At 49.3% G+C, this 20588-nt stretch overlaps 3 protein-coding genes across 3 annotated transcripts; 2 read left to right on the forward strand and 1 right to left on the reverse strand.

Moving 5' to 3' along the window:
* Window positions 1–426: 426 nt before the first annotated feature.
* LOC101779406 (probable 6-phosphogluconolactonase 3, chloroplastic) lies at window positions 427–2437 on the forward strand. The gene is made up of 3 exons (XM_012846695.3): window positions 427–853; window positions 951–1086; window positions 1681–2437. Exons 1-3 carry the CDS (start codon window positions 486–488, stop codon window positions 2158–2160), a joined length of 984 nt encoding a protein of 327 aa, XP_012702149.1. The 5' UTR covers window positions 427–485; the 3' UTR covers window positions 2161–2437.
* A 2626-nt stretch (window positions 2438–5063) lies between these two features.
* LOC101777501 (GTPase-activating protein gyp7) lies at window positions 5064–9830 on the forward strand. Its single transcript, XM_004974063.4, has 5 exons — window positions 5064–5548; window positions 6353–6488; window positions 6652–6701; window positions 7861–7914; window positions 8186–9830. The coding sequence occupies exons 1-5, from the start codon at window positions 5292–5294 to the stop codon at window positions 9417–9419; spliced, it is 1731 nt and encodes a 576-aa protein (XP_004974120.1). The 5' UTR covers window positions 5064–5291; the 3' UTR covers window positions 9420–9830.
* Window positions 9831–14032: 4202 nt separating this feature from the next.
* On the reverse strand, window positions 14033–16209 carry LOC101777910 (cytochrome P450 78A9). The gene is made up of 2 exons (XM_004974064.4): window positions 15066–16209; window positions 14033–14970 (listed from the first exon to the last, which is right to left on the reverse strand). Exons 1-2 carry the CDS (start codon window positions 16068–16070, stop codon window positions 14344–14346), a joined length of 1632 nt encoding a protein of 543 aa, XP_004974121.1. The 5' UTR covers window positions 16071–16209; the 3' UTR covers window positions 14033–14343.
* Window positions 16210–20588: the final 4379 nt, after the last annotated feature.

Below are 20588 nucleotides of genomic sequence, written 5' to 3' on the forward strand. Positions count from 1 at the left end.
AAATAAGTGACACAAAAATGAAGTGCTAAAGAATAACACCCTGGAAGTCTAGGCCTTGAGTTGCAACGTTTCTTTTGTTGCAGGTTTGCATGGAGAGCTAATGGAAATGGAGAGGCTGGCCAAGGAGATGATCTCCACTATTACCAGTAGGGGCCAGATGTGTTGCAGAATCCCATCGCTACGGAGCAACGCTCTTCGTTTTCTTAGTGACCTTAAGTGAAGTTTGCTTCCGAGTTAATCTGATAGACCAGAACGCTTTGAGTTCATTTTGAGCCCTTTTGTGTTTGGGTCTACTGCTGGCTATATTCGTCGCCAAGTCATGAGATTTTGTCGTGCGTCCACGTCGAAAGACGCGCGCGATCCAGCCGTCCATCGCGATCTCAACGGCTACGAAGTGATCCTTCTTTCCTAATCGGCCGTCTCTTTCACCACCAACCCCCCGAAGCCCCCTCTCCTACGGTTCCAGTTTCCACGCCGCCGTCAACATGTACCTCTCCGCCGTCGCCTCGACCGCCGCCCCCGCCGCCGCGTCGACCTCCCTCTCCTCCGTCAATCGCCGCCGATCGTCGCCTGCGTACAGGATCCCGGCGCCACTCCCTCGACCCCTTCCCTGCAGGCTCCTGTCGTCGTCAGCACCGTCCCACTCTCCCCTCAGGCCGGTCTTCGCCATGGCCTCCTACCCCGCCGCCGCCGGCGAGGCGGCCTCCAGGAAGAAACTCATCATCTTCGACGCCGAGGAGGACCTCGCGGCGTCGCTGGCCAAGCGCACGGCGGAGCTGTCGGCGAAATTTGCGGCGGAGAGGGGTGCCTTCACCGTCGTGCTCTCCGGCGGCTCCCTCGTCAAGGCCCTCAGGTTCTTGGACCCCGGCCTCCCGATCGCAAATTCCTTGGTCGTCGTTGGGTTTCGGATCGTGGGGGGTGTCCTGACCCCTGACCTTTCGATTTCACAGGAAACTGGCGGAGCCACCGTACCTGGAGGCTGTGGATTGGAGCAGATGGCATGTGTTCTGGGTGGATGAGAGGGTGGTGCCCAAGGACCATGCGGACAGCAACTACAAGCTCGCCTCTGATGAGTTCCTTTCAAAGGTAATCACTTGTCCTGTCAAATTCAGAATCTGTTTCTATTTTGAAAGGTGGAACCTTGGGGTTTCTGTTGATTTGCTACTATGCAGATTGTTTTTGAGTGGAGAATGGAAATGTGGAAATTTTGTGCAGATTATTTACTGCTTTTCCTGCTTTGTTGGACTTTATCACTGAAGTTCTGATATTGGGAGATTGACTATGACAAACACTGAGCAAATTGTGGATTTTTGGAAGATAGGGAGTTGTCTGTATGGGATTTTGATAATCTTTCAGGGGGAAGAAAGGGTAATGTGCTTAATGTACACATGTAAATGTAGTCGCATTTGTGTCTTGAAATTAAAGTACATTTCCCAGCGATAGTGCCATATGTGTATGACCAAATTTAACTTTGTGTGTATAGGAAAATTATGTGTAGAAGACTCGTTTGATGTACTTGCTTCCTTCTTATTAATATATAAGCCGGTTTAACCGGATCTTTCAAAAAAAAATTATGTGTAGAAGTTCATATCCATATTCTCATACGTATTGCCTGCAGAAACCTTATAACTTTGTTCTACGCTGCTCTAAGTTTTCATCTTTGTTTCTCTGCAACATCAGGTGCCGATTCCTGCGGACCAAGTTTATGCCATAAATGACACGCTGTCAGCCGAGGGGGCTGCAGAGGACTATGAGACTCGTTTAAGGCAACTTGTTAAGGATGGTGTGATTGGAATGTCACCGGTAACTGGGTTCCCCAAGTTTGATCTTATGCTTATGGGCATGGGGCCTGATGGCCATGTTGCTTCACTCTTCCCAGGTCACCCGGTTGTCCATGAAAACCAGAAATGGGTCACCTTTGTCAAGGATTCGCCAAAGCCACCACCAGAGAGAATAACATTCACTCTCCCTGTGATCAATTCGTCAGCACATATCGCACTTGTGGTCACCGGTGCTGGAAAAGCCGGTGCTATTCATAAAGCACTTTCAGAACAGCAAAACACATCAGATTTGCTGCCTGTCGAGATGGTTTCCCTGCAGGATGGAGAGCTCACTTGGTTCACTGACAAGCCAGCGGTGTCAATGCTATCCAGCATTTGAAGCTATGGTTGTATGAGTTTGCTTGAACCTCTAGTCGTGAGTACTTACTTAATAAAAGATTTGATGGATAAATATTAGGTTCGGCAGGAAATGGTGACTTTTTTTTTTGTATTATTGTGTGCCGGAGAAATGTGTCATGGGTTTCAGTATCTACCAAATAATTGTCATTTATGGGGGGTGTTTTCTTCAGCGTATATGTTTTTTCTTCCGAACAATTCAGCGTATATGCTGCCAGTAAGTGCTTGTAAATGTTATTTGGCACGTGATGTTTGCTTTCTGTTCATCTAAGAGACAGCAAATGAAGATTTGCTAATGTGCTTGCACAATTGCACGTGGTTTGGTGGAATTAATGGAACGATTGCTCTCCTCCATGCTAGACCGGCAACCTGTGCGTGATATGTGAAAGAGTCGTTCTGAGGGCCTCTTTGATTTACGGGATTAAAGCACATCGAATGTTTAGATAAAAATATTAAATATAATTTAATTACAAAACCAATTGCATAAATGAAGGCTATTTTGCGAGACGAATCTATTAAACATAATTAGTCCTTGATTTTGATTTGACCATGTGATGCTACAGCAAATATGTGCTAATCATAGATTAATTAGGCTTAATAGATTTGTCTCACGAATTAGCCACGACTTATGCAATTAGTTTTATAATTAGTTCATGTTTAGCCCTTGGTGGCTTATACAATTAGTTTTATAATTAGTTCATGTTTAGTCCTCCAAACATCTGATGTGATCCGAACTAGTCCATGGATCCGAACACCCCCTGAATCGTGTGAAGTTACTACGTCAAATCCTCGGCGCTTCCTGCCTGCCTTTCTTCCGTGTCCGATGTGCATCGGGTACCATGTGATCCCTGAAGAATTATTGATGGGTGCCAAGATATGCATAACTGGATCATGTCCATGACTCGAGAAGCAATAAAAATCCTCCCACCTGAACCCAGATGCGCATCAGATACCGAACATCCGATCCTGCATATCCTCCCTGGGCTCTCCTTTTTTTTTCCCCTCACTGTACTACGGTATGCATCAGGTAGTCAGGTACCATGGAGAACATTTACCAGTACCATGAAAGCGGCGAGATGGGTGCCGAGATCCATGAGACACTTGTGTGTCAGGTTCAGACATCGCGCAGCCTCTGCTCTGACCAGCCAAAAACTTCATCAGCAACGCATGAGTCATGACCACGAGTACAGAAATTGCCCCGGCGCCGGCAGCGCATCGTAGTACAGAAGAACAACATGGAAATCCATGCGAGATACTACTCCTTGTTAACTCCCGGAGGAAGGCCCCCCCAAGTTCATGTGAGTCGCCACGAGCGGTCACATGAACGCGCGGGGGGCAGAACATGGCCGGAGGCCGGAGCGCCGCTCGAAGCTGCCACGTCCCACCCCCGCACTCCCCGCAGGCATGGCCATGGCCCTCCCTCCCTCCCTCCGCCACCGCCGAGCGTTCGCCTTTGTCTGATATAAAACTCACGTCCGGTCTCAGCCCCCGGGGAACACGCTGTCCCCGCCGCCGCCGCCGCCGCCGCCGCCGCCGGGATCTCTGGGTCCGAATTTGTATCTCGTGCCCTGGGTATTGCCAGAAGAACTCGCCCAAGCCTTCGAGTGCCGGCCCTTTTGGCCACACGCTTTTGTGCCCGAAACGGGCCGTTCTGAAGGGCAGACGTGGCGAGTGCCATGCATGGGTCCAGCCGTTCAAAGGAGCGAGCCAAATCGTGCCGCAGATTTATATTTCAAAAAAGAAAGAAAGAAAAGAAAGTATCGTGCCGCCGAGCGGCACTGCAACGGGCACGGGATGGGTCGGGATGGTGTCACGGCACGACCAGCAAGTAGCTCTCTCTGAGTGAATCTAGAAGCGTGCGTGCCGGGGGTTACGCTTGTTTGACCTGACCGCGCCGGCTCCTCGACCCAACTGCTCCAGGAACGGAACGGAACGGGAACGGCTCTTGGTCGGCGAGCCGGTCTCCCGGCTGAGCGAAACCCCCGGCCGTGTCGTTGAAAACTTTGAAATGTTTTTTTCTGCGACGGCGACGACGACGACGACGGCCAAGTGTGGTGTGGATACGTGCGTGCGTCAGCGTCAGCTGACCACTGCTAATAATTCTGACTTTGACAGTCCGCCTGCGCTGAGCTAAAACGGACGCCTCGATCAAAAAAACAAAAAAAAAACAAAAACAAATTGCACATGGCACATGTGAGGACGCAATTAGCAGCGATTAAACGTCTCGCACGCGAGATAAGATACGTTGCTATCCTATAACATGATGAAGGAAGGTAATGGCCTTTTATTTCAGGTACAGAAAAAAAGGGAAGATAATGAACCTCCAGGAGCAAGTAAACTCGTAAATCGCCCATGAAATCGACAGATACCAAACCATATCCTTTCTGTTCTAAAGTGGACATCAAAACCCGATCTCACATGGAACTCAGAAATGGTAAGTATGAAGGTGGGAAAAATGACCGGCTGTACTGTAGTCTAGTTCGTCATTTAGAACCGAAATCTATGTGATATAAAATTTGTTTATAAGCTTTTTGAATACGATATCAATTCTGCATTAGAAGGGCTGTTCTTAAGTGTAGGTCAAAAGAATTGTCTTACCGAAACAAAATGCACCTCATATTTTGACACGGAGTGGATTGGAGCTCCATTTTCTTTCTTTACCTCGTCAGCAAAAAAGAGAGGCAAGGACAGACTGCCTGCCACTGTAGAAAACATCGTTCAGAAATTACTCTCGTGGAAAAACAGCGGCACAGTGGTTGCGCGGTTCACCTCTACTGACACTGACGCGTGGGCCCAACACATCCTGTCCCCCACATGCAGCGTCCGTAGGCGACTGTTTTATAACCGGTGCCCACCGCACCAACTCCTTTTAACTACTCCCTCTTCCAGGGGAGGAGAACCCGAATCCCCCGTCGCCGCAGGCCGCACGCTGCTCCGCGCCCGCGTCCGCATCCGCCAGCGCACGGCCCACCCGCGCCGGCCGCCGGCGGCGTTGATGGGGAAGCTCGTCGCCCTGGCGCGGGAAGCAGTCAGGGGTGGACTAGGAGCTTGGGTTCTTTGTAGTCAATAGGCGGTAGGTGGGAGGGAGGACGAGGCGCGGGGCAGGGCAGGGCGATGAAGGCCCTGCGGCGATCCAGCACCTCCTCCTCGGCCACGGCGGCGGCGCCGTCTCCGAGGGCGCCCTCGTCCCCGCGGTCGTATTCGTGGATCCACCGCAGGTCCCTCCCAGTCACGTCGTCGGCCTCGGCGGCGGCGTCCTCTCTGGCGACCTCGGGGACCTCGGCCGCGGATGGTTCAGATTCGGCGCCGGCGCATGTGGCGGCAGCTGCCTCGTCGCCCTCGCTGGCGCCGTCCTCTCCCAACGTGGACCGGTGAGTTCTCCTGTTCGGATTCCTGTAAGTACAGCAAATGGGTCGCTTCAAAAATGGGGAATTTTTTGTTGGGCGCCGTACCCGTTGACATTTCCAAACGATGATTCGCGCAGAAATTCTCAATTATGCTCGTCCGGTGGCACAGTGGAAGTGGTAGTTTGTTCGGTACTATTATTCTTACACAATGTGCTTTAGCCTGTAGATTTAAAAATTTAACCTTTTCTTTTTGCTGTTCAAGTGCTCAGAAAGTCTTTCTCAGCAGCTCGTAGTAGTAGGCACAAAGTTCTGGCTCACTTGCAGTGCTAGTTGCATGAAATGTGGGTTGGATTGGATGTTTGGTCAATTCAGTATAAGAACCAAAGGAGCAATTTTGCCTTAGCATGACTCAATTTTAGATAGTTTGGATTCTACTTAGGATTTTGTTTCTTGGCAGTGGTACTCTGGAAGAGTCGGAGTTGGAACCAGGTCTTCTAGAACTGTGTCAGGAATAGCATTTCATAATATTGGTTAGCTAACATGGCATTGATTGCTGATATCTTGAATTCAATACCGCAAACTGTTTGTGCTAGCAGCCTGTGGATATGCTAGATTTTGATTTCGACCATATACATGCATGGTAACCAATAAAGTACAATGTTTTAGCTATTAAGTCTAGCATTAAATTGGTTGCAAAAGTATTTGATTTGAGAATGAAAGTCCGTAAATGCTACGGTCAGGTTGTATCTTTCTTTGGCATGTTGCAATAATTCAGAACATGGAATCATCAGCGAACTGATCCTTTTTTTTCTTCCATTTCATTTCTAGGGGTGGAATTAAATCTCCGTGGTCTCGAAGAAAAAGAAAAAGAGCACTTTCTGGTCAACACTGGAATCGTCTATTTTCATCAAACGGGAAGCTCCGTGATGGGGGAAGAAAGTTTCTAAAGAAAGTCCGCAGTGGGGTAAGCGTTGTTGTTATCCAGGCCTTATTTCTACACTCGCAACCCCTGACTAATATATGTTGGAATCTTAGCTATGCACAGTTTGCATCCTATTACATGTCATGCATCCTTTTCCACTTTGACGGGAAACTAAATCAATTATATGAATGTTTTCACTTTCCAGGGAATTGAACCAGGCATCCGGGCTGAAGTTTGGCCATTTCTACTTGGAGTGTAAGATGATCCTTCTATTTTGTTTATTATTTAATATTCTGTAGAAGTGATCTTGCTAACATTGTTTGAAGTGGTAAATGAATTTTGAGTTCTAGAAGTTAGTCTAACTTGATCTGTTCTTGTGAAATAGTATGGTGCTTATCAGCTTATGTGGTTGCAGTAGTTTAGAGATGCAAGTGTGATCTTATGTGATAACTTCCTTTGCTTAGAAATAGAGCACTCCTACGATTTTATGCAATTAATGACGGAAAAAAACTTTACCTGGTTCGGGACCTGGATTCTTCCACTGCTTTTTCAAAACGTCTTTTTTTTTTGCCAAATTTAATATTTCCATCATTCCCTCTCTGTTTCAAAATGCCGGCCTTCTGTTTTTTTTCTATCCAGTTTTAACATACAAGGTATTATTTTATCTCCTCTTTTTCTCGTTTATACTCGCTATATCTACAACATTTATGAGTTTATCTTAACATTTCGGTATTATTTTATCTCCTCTTTTTCTTGTTTATACTCGCTATATCTACAACATTTATGAGTTTATCTAATCTTCTCTTTTCTAGTAACATCTTTAATCTCTGAGCCTAGAGAAATATGCCTTATGAAAATAAATGGTGGAAGTACTCTTTGAAAAGTTCAAAAAATCATGCCAAAAAGTTATGATTATTTTACGAACACTGCTCAACCTGCATCACCACAAACATGCCAAAAGATAAATGCATTCTCACATAGGTCAATAGTTGGGTCTGAAAATACCGCATTTGGATCTGCTCAGTACCATTGCAGATGTGACTTATTATTTGATGGTATTTTTCAATTTATGCCTCTTTGATACTAAGCTATTTTTGTCTTCTATTATTTATGGGCCTGCCTATTGTCTATTTGTAAAGTTACTGATTTTTCTTAACCCACATTTTGGGCCAATTGATCAAGATTAGAACCATTTGTGCATCTACCTAAGTTAGACCAAAAGGCCAAGAAAAGAGCATTATGCTTAACAAAAAAAACAACTTACAGCAAGAAAAGAAGTTCCATTTGGTTGATTGAGGCTTTATAAATTGCTTTAGCATTTGTCTGTTTTTAGCTTTTTGTTATTAAATATCTATCCTATTTAATATGTTGCTGCTTCAAGTTGATAGACTGATAAATTTCTTGTTATGTACAGTTATGATTTGAACAGTTCTGAAGAGGACAGGAATACCATCAAGATAAGGAAAAGGTATTTCTTTAATAATTCCATTCTTTGTCCTCCATTAGCTTTTGATTTGTATATTTAGCTGAATGCCCGGTTTTGATTGAGAATAATTTATCTTGAATTCTGGAAAACAAGATTAAATAAGCGGATATAACAGCTGTGTGCACCTTTGATTCCACGACTGATACAAGACATGCCGCTTTACTGTTATCTGAAGATAACATCACTAGAATACCTGTGGTGTTCACAATGATACTTTATTTACTGATATGGATTGCTGCAACTTCTGGTGCAGGAAAGAATATGAAAAGCTGAGACGACAGTGCCATCGCATTCTGAATTGTTACAAAGGAAATGGGCTTAATGTTATAAATGAGTTCATGAATGAGGACTTTTCTGATGGGGCTGAAGGACCAGAGTCACCTTATTCTGAAGGTGTTCGTAAGAGGGCTTGTGTGTTGCCGAAAGAATTGAAATCTTTAGGCTGCAAGGCAGAAGAATCAGAGAGTTCTAACTGGGCTTCTGTGGAATGCATGGATGAAGATACAAGTGAGTTAACTGTTGTTGATCAATGTATGGCAGAATCAGAATCTTCTGACTCTGAGTCTTCCTATGAAGAGGACCCTGACAGAACACCCGTCTGTTCCAATTTGGAGGAGAACTGTGATCCGAAACCAAAACTTGTCCGGAGCGCGTCGTCTAAGTCAGACATTTTTATATCTGACAAAACTCCAGAGGATTTTGCCACATGGCAGCGCATTATACGTGTAGATGCTATTCGAGCAAACACAGACTGGGTTCTATTTGCCCGTAACCAGGCTGAAGTCTCTAAAGACAAAGCACTGAGGTCTGCAATATCTGTTGGGTTGAAAGATTATGACCATTTGGAGCCTTACATGATTTATCATGCTGCACGACTAGTTGCGTTGCTTGAGGCATACGCGCTCTATGATCCAGAGATTGGGTACTGTCAAGGAATGAGTGATCTCTTGTCACCGATAATTGCAGTGATGGAGGAAGATCATGAAGCATTTTGGTGCTTTGTGGGTTTCATGAGGAAAGCGAGGCACAACTTCAGGCTTGATGAGGTTGGAATAAAAAGACAGCTGAAAACGGTCTCCCAGATCATCAAGCGCAAGGACTCTCACCTCTATAGGCACCTGCAGAAACTTCAGGCTGAAGACTGCTTCTTTCTGTACCGGATGGTAGTGGTTCTCTTCAGGAGGGAGCTCACTTTTGAGCAGACTGTGTGTCTGTGGGAGGTTATGTGGGCTGACCAGGCTGCAATTCGAGCTGGGATTGGAAGGTCCACTTGGGGAAGAATAAGGCTTCATGCCCCTCCAACTGACGACCTGTTGCTGTATGCTATCGCGGCCTGCGTCTTGCAGAGGAGGAAGCTGATAATCGAGAAGTACAGCAGCATGGATGAGATATTGCGGGAGTGCAATAGCATGGCCGGGCAGCTAGATGTCTGGAAGCTTCTAGACGATGCACATCACTTGGTTGTTAACCTTCATGACAAAATCTGATACGACTGCTTTCCTCAGTTTCACTTGGTTGGTAGAACATATGCAGACCTGAACAATCTTCCGAGGTGTATATTTAGTATCAGTTATATACTGTCTGTCACCCGGAATAAAACCCTTGCATGGGTATATGTAGACAGAGAACCTTTGTAGCTTCGTGTGGAGATGAAGTTGTTCTCCACTTCGGTTAAGCTGATAAACCGTTCGGTATCACCGCGGTTCTGTCGTTGCAAGCCGTCCATAGTTGAACTTCATGGAAAATCTTGTTTTTGCTTCCAATAATGTCTGTTCTGGGCAAAAACATCATTTTCCCTTAAGTCTTTCATAGGAAAAGTAAGTTTCCAGATGTTGGGTGTAATGTACTGATGTGGAGTAATATCAAAATCAAATCTTTACTGTCATTTTCTTGTTTCACATACCAGTTTCTTTGCTGTTATTCATGCTTGAGATCACAGCAAAGCCTTCTCCACTCCTGGTTTGTTCTACAGACTGCTTGAGCCACATTGCATTTCATTTGCCAGAACTTGTGTGGTATGGTTGGACAACCTGGCAGTGCCACATGTGAGCTGGCTGAACTGTGAATCGTTGGTGCCCTGCCCCAGTGCGAGACTATTCTTCCTCCATTCCGACAAAGTGAGCATCTCCGCCGTCCACTTCCTGGGCGTCCTCGTCCGCGGAACATGAACGGGGAATGGCGATGAGCATGCACGATCGTACAGCTCAAGGGGACACCTGCGCCAGCGTCCAAACTTTTGATGTGATCTTACCTGGAAGAAACAATGCTCCGCAACATGAGAGGCGGTCGCCGTGGCCCATGGGGCACAACACGTGTTCAATCATTCCCTCCACTTCCCTCCCGTCCGGTGGTTAGAATGCCTCCTCGCCCGACAGTAGAACAGTGGTGGTGCTCTAGGTGCTTGCTTTCAGCACCTGATTTTCAGCTGGATTTGCTGGTCTTTTTTTAACTAGAAAAGGTAGAAGTTACTACTGAGTAGTAATTGGGGCATGAAACCTTAATTTTTATTGCGCCATCGTTACTTAAAAATTGAAGGGAAAAATTGCCGTTTTGTTAGCAGAAGCCCACCAACAATTTGTGCCGTTCGTACGGGCCACTATCCAGAAGCAGGAGCGAGGGAGGGAGGGAGGACGGACGCGTGAACATGGCGACAAGAAAGAAGGCTCAAGGAAGGACGCCCAGCCGGCAGGGCCTTGCCCAGGCGATTCTGTTGGCCGCCACCGAAACCCCATGAGGAGGAGATTGAGCCGGCTGACGTGCGCCGCGACAAAGGCTGCCCCGCCGCCGCCCAGACCGCACGACGACCTCTCTGGATGGCTTTCCGGCCTCTCCCAGTCGTCGTCGTCTCCAGCCTCCAGCTCGCATCGCAGCTGGGTGGCCACAGAGCGCAGTGCAAGTGGCCGCGACCGGACGGTAGCTGTCGGGGGCCAGCCGTGGCCTGGCCACTGCCTTCGCCGTCGGGGCCGGGCCGGCCGGCCAGGACGACACGAACCCGGGCCCGCCGGCCGGGCGTCGTCCATCCCCCCACCACGGCACGGCACGGCGAGCTGTTAACTTGGACGCGCGCGTGTCGTCGTCACGTCTTTTCCTGCTGCCTTGTGTGCTACAGTTCTAGCTAGGTTCTCCGTGGGCGTAGCTGGTGTACAAGCTAGTGGACGCTCATCTGGACTGTTCATCAGCTGCAACATGGTGATTCCTTGCCGTTGTTTCGTGCACCAAAACAGTTGGCCGATGGTCGGTAACGGCACGTCATTGCAGGGTATCTTAGTAGCTTGATCTGAAGAAGCTAGCTCGATCTCGGATGAGAGATGATGATCCGAATTCCGATCCTCTGGTCGATTCATCAGATTACGAGCCATTCAGCGATGAGCTTATTGGCCACGAAAGCATGGCTTTTTCTAGCTGCAAATTCCTCCCTCCACCACCAGACACTCGATCGCTCGTGTGCCACGACGGTGACGCGAAAAGCTGGCCACAATCATGGCGCGCTCGATAGCTAAGCTACACGGAGTGGGGTGACCCAGCATCGCAACTTGCTCTCCTCTCCTTGGCTCCAAGAAGCCTTGTTCACTACTGCCTCGCTCGAAGCCTCCTCTCTCTCAGCTCCAACCACACATCTGCATGCGTGCCTGGAAAGCGAACTCTGGCACAACTGAATGCATGCTGATGGCTCTTCTCTGAATTTACCAATTATATATTCTGCACAGGTCTCTCTCCCATGCTCTCTTTTCTTCTTCATATCGGTCAGTGGATCGATGCTGTACATGTAGTAGTGTTCGTCCCATTTTGCCATCTGCGATCGATCAGTGGACGCAGTGTTCTGCGTGGATAAAGATGGCTCGTCCTCAGCCACTTCCAAAGCTCCCTAGCTGTCGCAACGGCTCCATCCATTTCCTCCTCCGTCCATGCAGCTTTCTTATTCCCTCCTTTAATCTTGCCATTAGGTTCACTCGCTCTCTTGCTCCTAGTAGTGTAGCGCCAGTGCTGAAGAATTCCTTTTACGTGTGTCACGCGGGGGGCAGGCTCGAATGGACTCCACTGTTGTGTCGCTTTTGCGTTGTTGCCGGCCGGCCGTCGTGCCGACGGGGCCCGGCCTCCGGCCTTTTTGGCGATCTTATCTTAAACCCAGTGCACGACTGCACGAGCAAGGAAGGATGCAGCCAGCCAGCCAGCAAGGCCAGGTGCCTAGGGCTAGCTGACCTAGCTACGGCAGCAGTACTTGTACTATGTGTCTTCCATCCCTGCACTACTGCATGCACTGCACCGAGTGGCGACGTTTTGACAAGCGCAGTAGCGCATGTGGGGGAAATCTGCCATGATCTGATCGCAGGACGGGAGCAACAACCTTTGTCCCTCGCACCTAAGCTAGCTAGTAGGGTCGTAGCTACCAATGCAATGCACCATAGACCAACCGATCTTTTCTTTTAAAAAAAATAGGGATAGACCAACCGCATCATCGTAAACATCACGTCACATCACGTCATGACGCAGGAGAGCTTATCATTTTACGAGGTTGAGAATCCCCAAGCAAGCAAGCAGATTGACATGCAATTCCAACATTTATACTTGACACGATCTGTTTAAAGATCTGCGTCCGAATGAAGTCGATCGGATAAGCCCATCAACTCCGATCCACCTGCCACTGACAGTCGTGCTCACTGGGGCTTTGCCATTTTGGACAGGGCGACGGAGGATGATATTCTTGCCGAGTGGCTCCAATGGCAGCTGCATACCAACAATGCAAGCTCGTTGGTTGCATCCTGCATCCATCCATCGCCGTCATGCGCGTCGAGCTCGCTCTTGGTCGCTGTACAGGGGTAGAGCGTAGCGTAGCGCGCAAGTTGGGCTCAAGTGGCACATCGATCGACAGGAACAGCGTCCTTGGCGCATCGGAGATAACGAAAGGCACACGCGCGCGCGGTCGATGACTCGAAAGCTGCCATCCACTTTGCAGCGAACAAAGCCCAGAGAGCGCTCGTGCGGCACCGCCATCACACAGGGTTGCTATAGCGTGTCACATTTTATTTTTATCTTCACAATAATCTACAGTCGGTACTTGTCTTTCGAATTGAGAAAAATATCTACATGTGCGTTTTGTTATTGGAGTATGTACATGTGTGCTACTTACTGTGCTAGCTTAGTTTGGACGATCTGAAAAGGAGCGTGCGGATGACTTTGAATGTTCACCATTGGTATTGTCTCATTGACACGTTTTCGGAGCCAGCTAAAACGACATGCCAATCTTCAAATGAGTGGTACACCGTGAAGACATCTGGGGGTGTTTGGCTTCCCTAGGCTAAATTTTAGCCCCCGTCACATCGGATGTTTGACACTAATTAGAAGTATCAAATATAGGTTAATTACAAAACTAATTGCACAACCCCTAGGCTAAATCACGAGATGAATCTATTAAGCCTAATTAGTTCATGATTTGACAATGTGGTGCTACAGTAACCATTCGCTAATGATGGATTAATTAGGCTTAATAGATTCATCTCGCAATTTAACCTAGGAGTTCTGCAATTAATTTTGTAATTAACTCATATTTAGTCCTCTTAATTAACATCCGATGTGACAGGATTAAAGTTTAGCTCTAGTATCCAAACACCTTCGGTACCATATCATTCCATGCATATTCCTCCACAGCTAGATACGCCGTGGTCGCGTTCCTTTCGGGCGGATCGTGCTCCGATTCTCACATGCCCCGAGTGCAGACAACAGCCAGGGATCGTGAGACCGATCCATATGGAGCACCGGTTGTTCCAAGATTCTCCGTGTCAGCCGAGGCCGATCGGTGCGCGGACACGGATGGCGACGGCTCCTGCGCCCAGTACAACCTGACACAGTGGACGTGTACTGTGATGCGCGCCTGCAGCCAGACTGCAGGTGTACATGTGCTGCGTGATTCAAGCCCAGCTTTTGCCTTGGATCGACCTCGCATTGTCGCCATCAGAATTCAGGAACGGGGCCCGTGCGTGACCAGAAAAGCAACGAATTGAAAGCAGCTGGGATGACACATGACACTTCACTACCGGTGCCAAAAGGAGCTCTCCAGCTACGTGCTCTTCACCATTTGCGAGAAGGACGTACACATCTGAGATAGCACGCACACGTACACACGCTTGCATTAGGATAAAGAGGCAATAATGTACATGCATATTGTATACTAGCTCTAGGCAGTGCTGAAGATTAAAGCAAAAGATACATGTCTCACTCATCATCTCTGGTACACTACACTACCTAAAATTACGTGGCGGATATTACACATGCAGGTACACACACACATAGTCGAGCAAACCGGCTGGTGGTACTACTAGGGACAGCTGACATCCTTTTTTTACACAGCTCACCGTGCACGTTAACAGTTACTGCTACAAGGTAAGAAGAAGCTTCGCCCTGCGTGCCACGTCATCACGCCGCGTGGCGTGGCACCAGCCTCGCCTCCAGCGGGGCGGCCATCTCGCACGACAGCCTCAGCACTTCGGATAGGTCGACGCCGCCGTCGGACGGCGGGAGCCATTCCAACTCGTGGAGGAGGGTGGCGAGCCAGGACACGACGGTAGCCATCGCGAGGGACTTGCCGGGGCAGCTCCGCCTGCCGGACCCGAACGGCGCGAGCCTGAGGTCCGAACCCATGATCGGGAACTCGTCGGCGTGATCCGACGAGCCCGCCAGGAACCTCTCGGGTTTGAACTCCGTCGGGTCGGACCAGACGGCCGGGTCGTGGGTTATGGCCCACATGTTCACCATGGCGGTGGTCCCGGCGGGTACCAGGTACCCGCCCACGTGGACGTCCGACGTGGCGAGGCGTGCCCAGGAGAGGAGCGGCCCCGGCGGGTGCAGGCGCAGCACTTCCTTGATGACCGCCTGGAGGTAGACAAGCGAGGCGGTGTCCGCCTCCGTCACGGCCTTGCCCGGCCCGACCACCCGGTCCAGCTCCTCGTGGACCCTCCGCTGCACGTCCTGGTGCAGCACCAGCCGGGCCAGCACCCACTCCATCAGAACTGCCACCGTGTCCGTGCCTCGAAAGATCATCTCCTGCAAAGTCATCGATCGATCCCTTGTGAGCGACCAGAATCGGACACGTTTTACGATGTTTCGAGAGAAACCCCGACGAGGGTGCAACGCAGTACCCAGAGGACGGCGATCATGTCGGCGTCGGAGAGCTTGTCGCTGCCCTGGAGGGAGAGCAGGACGTCGGTGAAGTCCATGACGGCGGCGACGCCGCCGCCGAGGGCGTGCCGGGCACGGTGCTCGTCGATGATGCGGCCCACGAAGCGGTTGACCCGGGGGACGAGGGCCGAGCACCTGGCCCGGATCCTCTGCAGGTCGAAGCGGGCGAGCCAGGGGAGGTGGTCGGACCAGTTGAGCTGGCCGAGGAGGTCGTAGCCTTCGTCCACCAGGCTCTTCAGCTCCGCCGCCTCCTCGCTGGCCGCCTGCAGCTCGTACCTCCGCCCGAACACCGACCACATCACGTTGTGCAGCGACGCGCGCTTCAGGAACCGCCGCGCCGTCACGGTCCCGGCGGCGGCGGCGGGGCGCTCCTCCGCCATGGCGTCGACCATCTGGCGCGCGATCACGGCGCGCTGCGCGGCGGAGGCGGCGATCTGGCGCGGCGAGAAGAGGTGCGCGGAGGCGACGCGGCGGAGCGCGCGCCAGTAGGCGCCGTGCGGGGCGAAGCCGATGGCGCGGTGGAAGAGGAGCCCGTACGCGGACTCCTTGACGGGGCGGTCGGCGAAGGCGGCGCTGGCGAGGAGCTCCCGCGCGACGTCCGGGTCGGCGGTGACCACGACGCGGGTCTCGCCGAGCGAGAACGCCATGAGCCGGCGCCTGGCCTTCCCGCCGGCGGCCGCCGCCGCCGCGAGCTTCCGGTGCGCCAGGCCCGTCATGAGCCCCATGCTGCCGAGCACCGGCAGCCCCCGGGGCCCCGGGATGGCGGCGCCAATGCCCAGGCCGCCCCTCCTGGCCCACCAGTACCACCCCCACGCGGACCCGCCGGGCGCCGCCCAGTGCAGGAGCGCCGTGACGACGAAGGCGGCGGCGAAGACCGCGGCGAGGCCGAGCAGGCGGTGGGGGTCGCCGCATTTCGCGGCCAGGGAGAGGTACAGCAGCCAGCCGCAGTCCTCGGACGGCGCCATGGCTAGGCTAGCTAACTCTCTTCTTCGTTGCACGCTCGCAGTCGTGTCCTCGTCGTGTGGAAGTGGGAAGAAAGGCGGTCGAGCTGATGAGGAGCTCGGTCTGGTTCTCGAGCGAGTCTTGGCGGGCTGAACATGGCGGCAGGCCCCCTTTTATAGCTGCGGCGAGGGGGGAGGCGTGGAGGCGGTGCAGGACGTTGACGCTGCGTTTTAGGCTCCAAAAGTGATTACCGGCGACTAATGGCGAAAGGAGGATTTGTTAAGGCGATAATGGCGGGTTGTGATGCAGCAGAGAGCGCGGCGGCGCTAGTGACTGAGAGACAGAGTGAGGCTGACGGCGCGCGCGAGATGTGACCGCGGCGCGGGGCGGGCCATCGCCATCAGGGGGAGAAGGGGTGCACAGGCACGACATGTGAGGCGGCATGGGTTGGGAGCGGGGGGCGCGTGGACTCTGCGTGGCGCGCCGGGCTCCGGCGGGGCCCCAGGCGGCGTCGCCCGCACGTGGCCGGCGTGCCCGCGGCCTGTCCGAGATCGGGCGATGGCTAACAAAAGGAAGACGACGGGACACCTGATGCTGCTGCGCGCGGTTGAAGAACCAAAGGCTCTTCTGCTTCACTAGCACTGTGCGTTTGCGTTCCGGTAATACGAAGTCGGAACGGATATCGAGACCTCAAAATAAATTGGAAAGGTGAAGTCGGTGAAACCATAAAAGTGGCTCCCTATGATTTCGGTTCCGCTTGCTACAATCTTGCGAAGCCGAAAGCTCCCTAAGCTAACCCAAACGAGCCCTAGCTAAGTTTTGCCGCCATCCATTCATCAATTTGGTTGACAAAAAGTCTGGGCTATTTCAGATCAGAAAATTATAAGGAAGACGAATAACCATTAGTCATTTTGAAAGAAAAAAGACTTGAGAATCTTGGAATTTTTGTAGGAAGAAAAGACAATGTTGGACTTTTATTGTACGGTGAAGATTGATCGACGAAGCTGGTGGTGCCATTTTCAGGCGTTTGGAGTATAGCGTCACCATTTTTTTATTGGGCAGCAATGCTCCTTTTTCTTGGTCCCGAATGGTCTTGATGGCGTACGTAGCACTGATGAAATTGTGACGGAAGCTAAGGGACCAGGAAATGACGATAATAAAAACAATGAGCGACAACAACAGTGTCAGGATATATAATGTCTTGTGGAAATAAACAAATAACTAATAAATGAATAATAATTTAATAAATAGTGTCAGCAGTGTGTTAACATTGTATGAACGTGCTCTGATCGTGACGATGTTCCCCGACCTGTTCAACACAGGCTGCAATCGAAGTAACTAATTAATGAACACTACTATCACGGAAATGACAAAAGCTATTATATATAGTATTGTTTTTCTTTTCAGCAGTCATGTCGACATATTATTGAGGCGAACAATCAGCTCAAAAATGTCATAATTAAAAATAGTTACATAGTACCAATTTTTATTTTCTTTCAAAACGTAATAGAATTTGAGATTGACAAAGTCATTGCAGGCACCCTCTTAAATGGACACGCATCATCAGCAATAAATAATATAAGCACTCATGAATCGGCCAAATTTCATCGAATAAACCTAACTACGCAATTCGCGATCCTTAATTATTTTCCCTTTCCGGGTGAGATCGGGAACGCACTATACCAGGAACGATTTGTGTTGGCACGTCGAAATTAGCATGCTGGTGAGCGAGATTGGCAACCCGTCAGCACAAAGATGCCCGGGGTCGGCCTGCGAGCACCCGCTAGCAGAGATGGTTATGTGATTGCGGGCGACCTAAGCGCCCGCCAGCACAGATGGGGTGCATATGTGCTAGCAGGTGGTTAGGTCGCCCGCCAGCACAGATGCCGCCCATATAAGACCGCGGACAACTTCTTCCTCAGCTAACTTTTCTATTTGGTGCTCGCCCGAGAGGAGCTCAGGAAAAACTCAAAAACACCAAATCCAAGGGGGAAGTTATTTCAATTTGGCGGCTAAAAACTGGCGAAAAATATAAATATTAAATAATTCACGGAAAATAATATATTGAATGGTTGCTGAAATACGTTGTCCTGGCGGGCAACATAAGCACAAGCTAGCACAAAAAGGTTCTGTGCTGACGGTTCTGTGCTGGTGGGCAAGTACCCGCTAGCGCAAATATATATTTGTGCTGGCTCAAGGTTGCTGGAGCGTACAAGGTCAGCCAGCACAAACCTGTTTTGGCCGTCAGCACAAAGCTTTTCTAGTCCGGTGATGCTTACACAGCTTCGCTGTTTTAGAATGCGAAATATACGAAAAGTAGGAAACTAGGGATGTGACTATATTGTGCATTAGTCCGTGAAAACAAAAGAAACGATGATATTTCTGAAAAACGTACAGCTCTATATCGAAAGTGAAAGGATGCATGTTTAAGAATCATAGGAGCAATAATGCAAGTGGATCAGCTCCATGAGAACACCTATGGATCTTTTTCAGATGATTGAATAAACAAGCTTCTTTATCCTAGGATGAGCACCAAACTTGATCTTCAAGAGCATTGTATCATCTGTATATGCCCTTCCAAATGTTCATGCAGCCACTCCTCAAAAAGACAAAAGTGCATGCAGCCAGTTATGCCGGAATGAAGAACGAGGATGAACTGAATGAATGGACATGTTGATATATCATATGTAGCCTGGCCCTTTCCATATTTGACTAGCTATACCATACCCGTCACTGGCTCTGCTACGAATGAACAAAGAAGTTAGCTCTCGAGTGTACATCGTATGTGAAACTGTCGGCCCAATTGGTGCGGTCAAGAAGACCAAATAAACAGAACAAGCCGACCGGCCGGTTGGTGCCTGAAAAGGTGTCTTGTACTATGTCTCAAGTAGCAACAACTAACCCCGATAAGCATATATGTGTAGATGATGTAGACTTTTGTAGTATAATACATGTTGTTCTGGATCGATAATCGACTCGGCCCTTTGCTGGTTCCCAAGAACTTTCGCTCGATCGTGACCGGTGTTAATAAGCTGGTTTTTGACGAGTCAAAACCGACGAGTCAAAACCGCCTACATCCTCACCACCATCAAATATTTGTGTCCTATGTTTACTTTGTCGATCGTCGTCACTGTCATGGCTGCAGCTGTTATATGCGCACTAGTGATATACTGGATTAGAGCTAGGGTATAAATCGGGGTGATATCAGCTGTCAGAGGTTCTACTCCGTCCGTTCCAAATTATAGGTCGTTTAGACATACACTAAAAAAGAAGTTAAGACGACCTATAATATGAAATGGAGGGAGTAGTAATTAATAGAATGATTGTGCGTCATTACCTACTTGCAGTTGCAGACAATTTACACAGCACAGTTTTTACCTATTATGACATGGAGCCGTATTACAAACAACAAATCATGTATTCCACTTTGCATGTTGGCTGCTTACTTGCACTCACGAAATAGTACTCTCTTAACATGACTAATTATTGTCTCCTCGTAGATGACCTGACCAGCTGTGAAGAACAGGCATATGGGAATAATTGTGAATAATTCTTCTGGTGTGGTATGGACCAGAGAGGATCGGAGCAGATAACTGCTGGAGACTGTGTCAGCTCCAAATTGATTGCAGCTTGTTTCAGCATCACAAAGTATAGTCAACTGGCCAAATTGGCATCTAATCAACAAATTTCGAGGATGACCTGTCTCATCAGCTCTCTGCAAGCCAACCGATGAGCATTGTATATATACATTTAGTGTAATTGGTCTCTGTATTATATCCAGTCCTTGTTTTTGTTGTGGCCAAGAACGCATATCAAGGCTACTACAAAACCTGTTAATCTGTATAAAAATGAGTCGTCATTAGCATGACTAAGCTTGATCAAGGGGACAGTTTAATAATAAGGAATTATTAAGGATCAGTCTGAGGGAGTAGCATATAAGAGAATGGAACTTGAGTAATGCGTCAGAACGACGACCAAAGTGTGTGGCCACCCAAGATTCCGCAGATCTCTCCATAGAGTCGTCCATAGGATGTGCTTCATTTTAATCATTTCCATGTTATTTCTTTATAATGTCAAGCTGCTACCACTGCTGCATTTACGGTTTGCACTTTTTCCTACGGAAAAAAGTACCCATCATGCTTCATTGTCTATAAAAGAAATTAAATCGCCTGTCTCCGGTGTCTGGATAGGGCGAGGCCACCAAACACCAAAAGTTTCGAATGGAACGCATCGTCAGAGCACTCAGTCTCAGAGCAGGGTGTCATGGGAAGTTTCACAGGCATTAAATCATATACCATATTAACAATTTTGCTGATTTGGTAAACTAATTATGAGGAGTGAGAGGAGGGGAGAGTTCCATCCCCATGAAACCTAGGGGGCGTTTGGTGGCCTCGCCCTATCCAGACACCGGAGACAGGCGATTGCCTTTCTTTTATAGACAATGAAGCATGATGGGTACTTTTTTCCGTAGGACAAAGTGATAGCCGTAACTGCAGTTGTGGTAGCAGTTTGGCGGGGCTCAATCAGAGTAGACCTTGAGG

Source organism: Setaria italica, chromosome VI (assembly GCF_000263155.2).
Source record: "Setaria italica strain Yugu1 chromosome VI, Setaria_italica_v2.0, whole genome shotgun sequence".
NCBI classification, from domain to species: Eukaryota; Viridiplantae; Streptophyta; class Magnoliopsida; order Poales; family Poaceae; genus Setaria; species Setaria italica.

What these genes read in the sequence shown, in the direction of transcription:
- LOC101777501 (XM_004974063.4), top strand. Translation starts at nt 5,292, where the DNA reads ATGAAGGCCCTGCGGCGATCCAGCACCTCCTCCTCGGCCACGGCGGCG. An exon ending in TAAAGAAAGTCCGCAGTGGG is followed by an intron (nt 6,489 to 6,651) that starts GTAAGCGTTGTT and finishes TTCACTTTCCAG; the next exon opens with GGAATTGAACCAGGCATCCG. An exon ending in TGGCCATTTCTACTTGGAGT is followed by an intron (nt 6,702 to 7,860) that starts GTAAGATGATCC and finishes TGTTATGTACAG; the next exon opens with TTATGATTTGAACAGTTCTG.
- LOC101777910 (XM_004974064.4), bottom strand. Translation starts at nt 16,070, where the DNA reads ATGGCGCCGTCCGAGGACTGCGGCTGGCTGCTGTACCTCTCCCTGGCC. An exon ending in ACATGATCGCCGTCCTCTGG is followed by an intron (nt 14,971 to 15,065) that starts GTACTGCGTTGC and finishes ATGACTTTGCAG; the next exon opens with GAGATGATCTTTCGAGGCAC.
- LOC101779406 (XM_012846695.3), top strand. Translation starts at nt 486, where the DNA reads ATGTACCTCTCCGCCGTCGCCTCGACCGCCGCCCCCGCCGCCGCGTCG. An exon ending in TCCCTCGTCAAGGCCCTCAG is followed by an intron (nt 854 to 950) that starts GTTCTTGGACCC and finishes TCGATTTCACAG; the next exon opens with GAAACTGGCGGAGCCACCGT. An exon ending in CTGATGAGTTCCTTTCAAAG is followed by an intron (nt 1,087 to 1,680) that starts GTAATCACTTGT and finishes CTGCAACATCAG; the next exon opens with GTGCCGATTCCTGCGGACCA.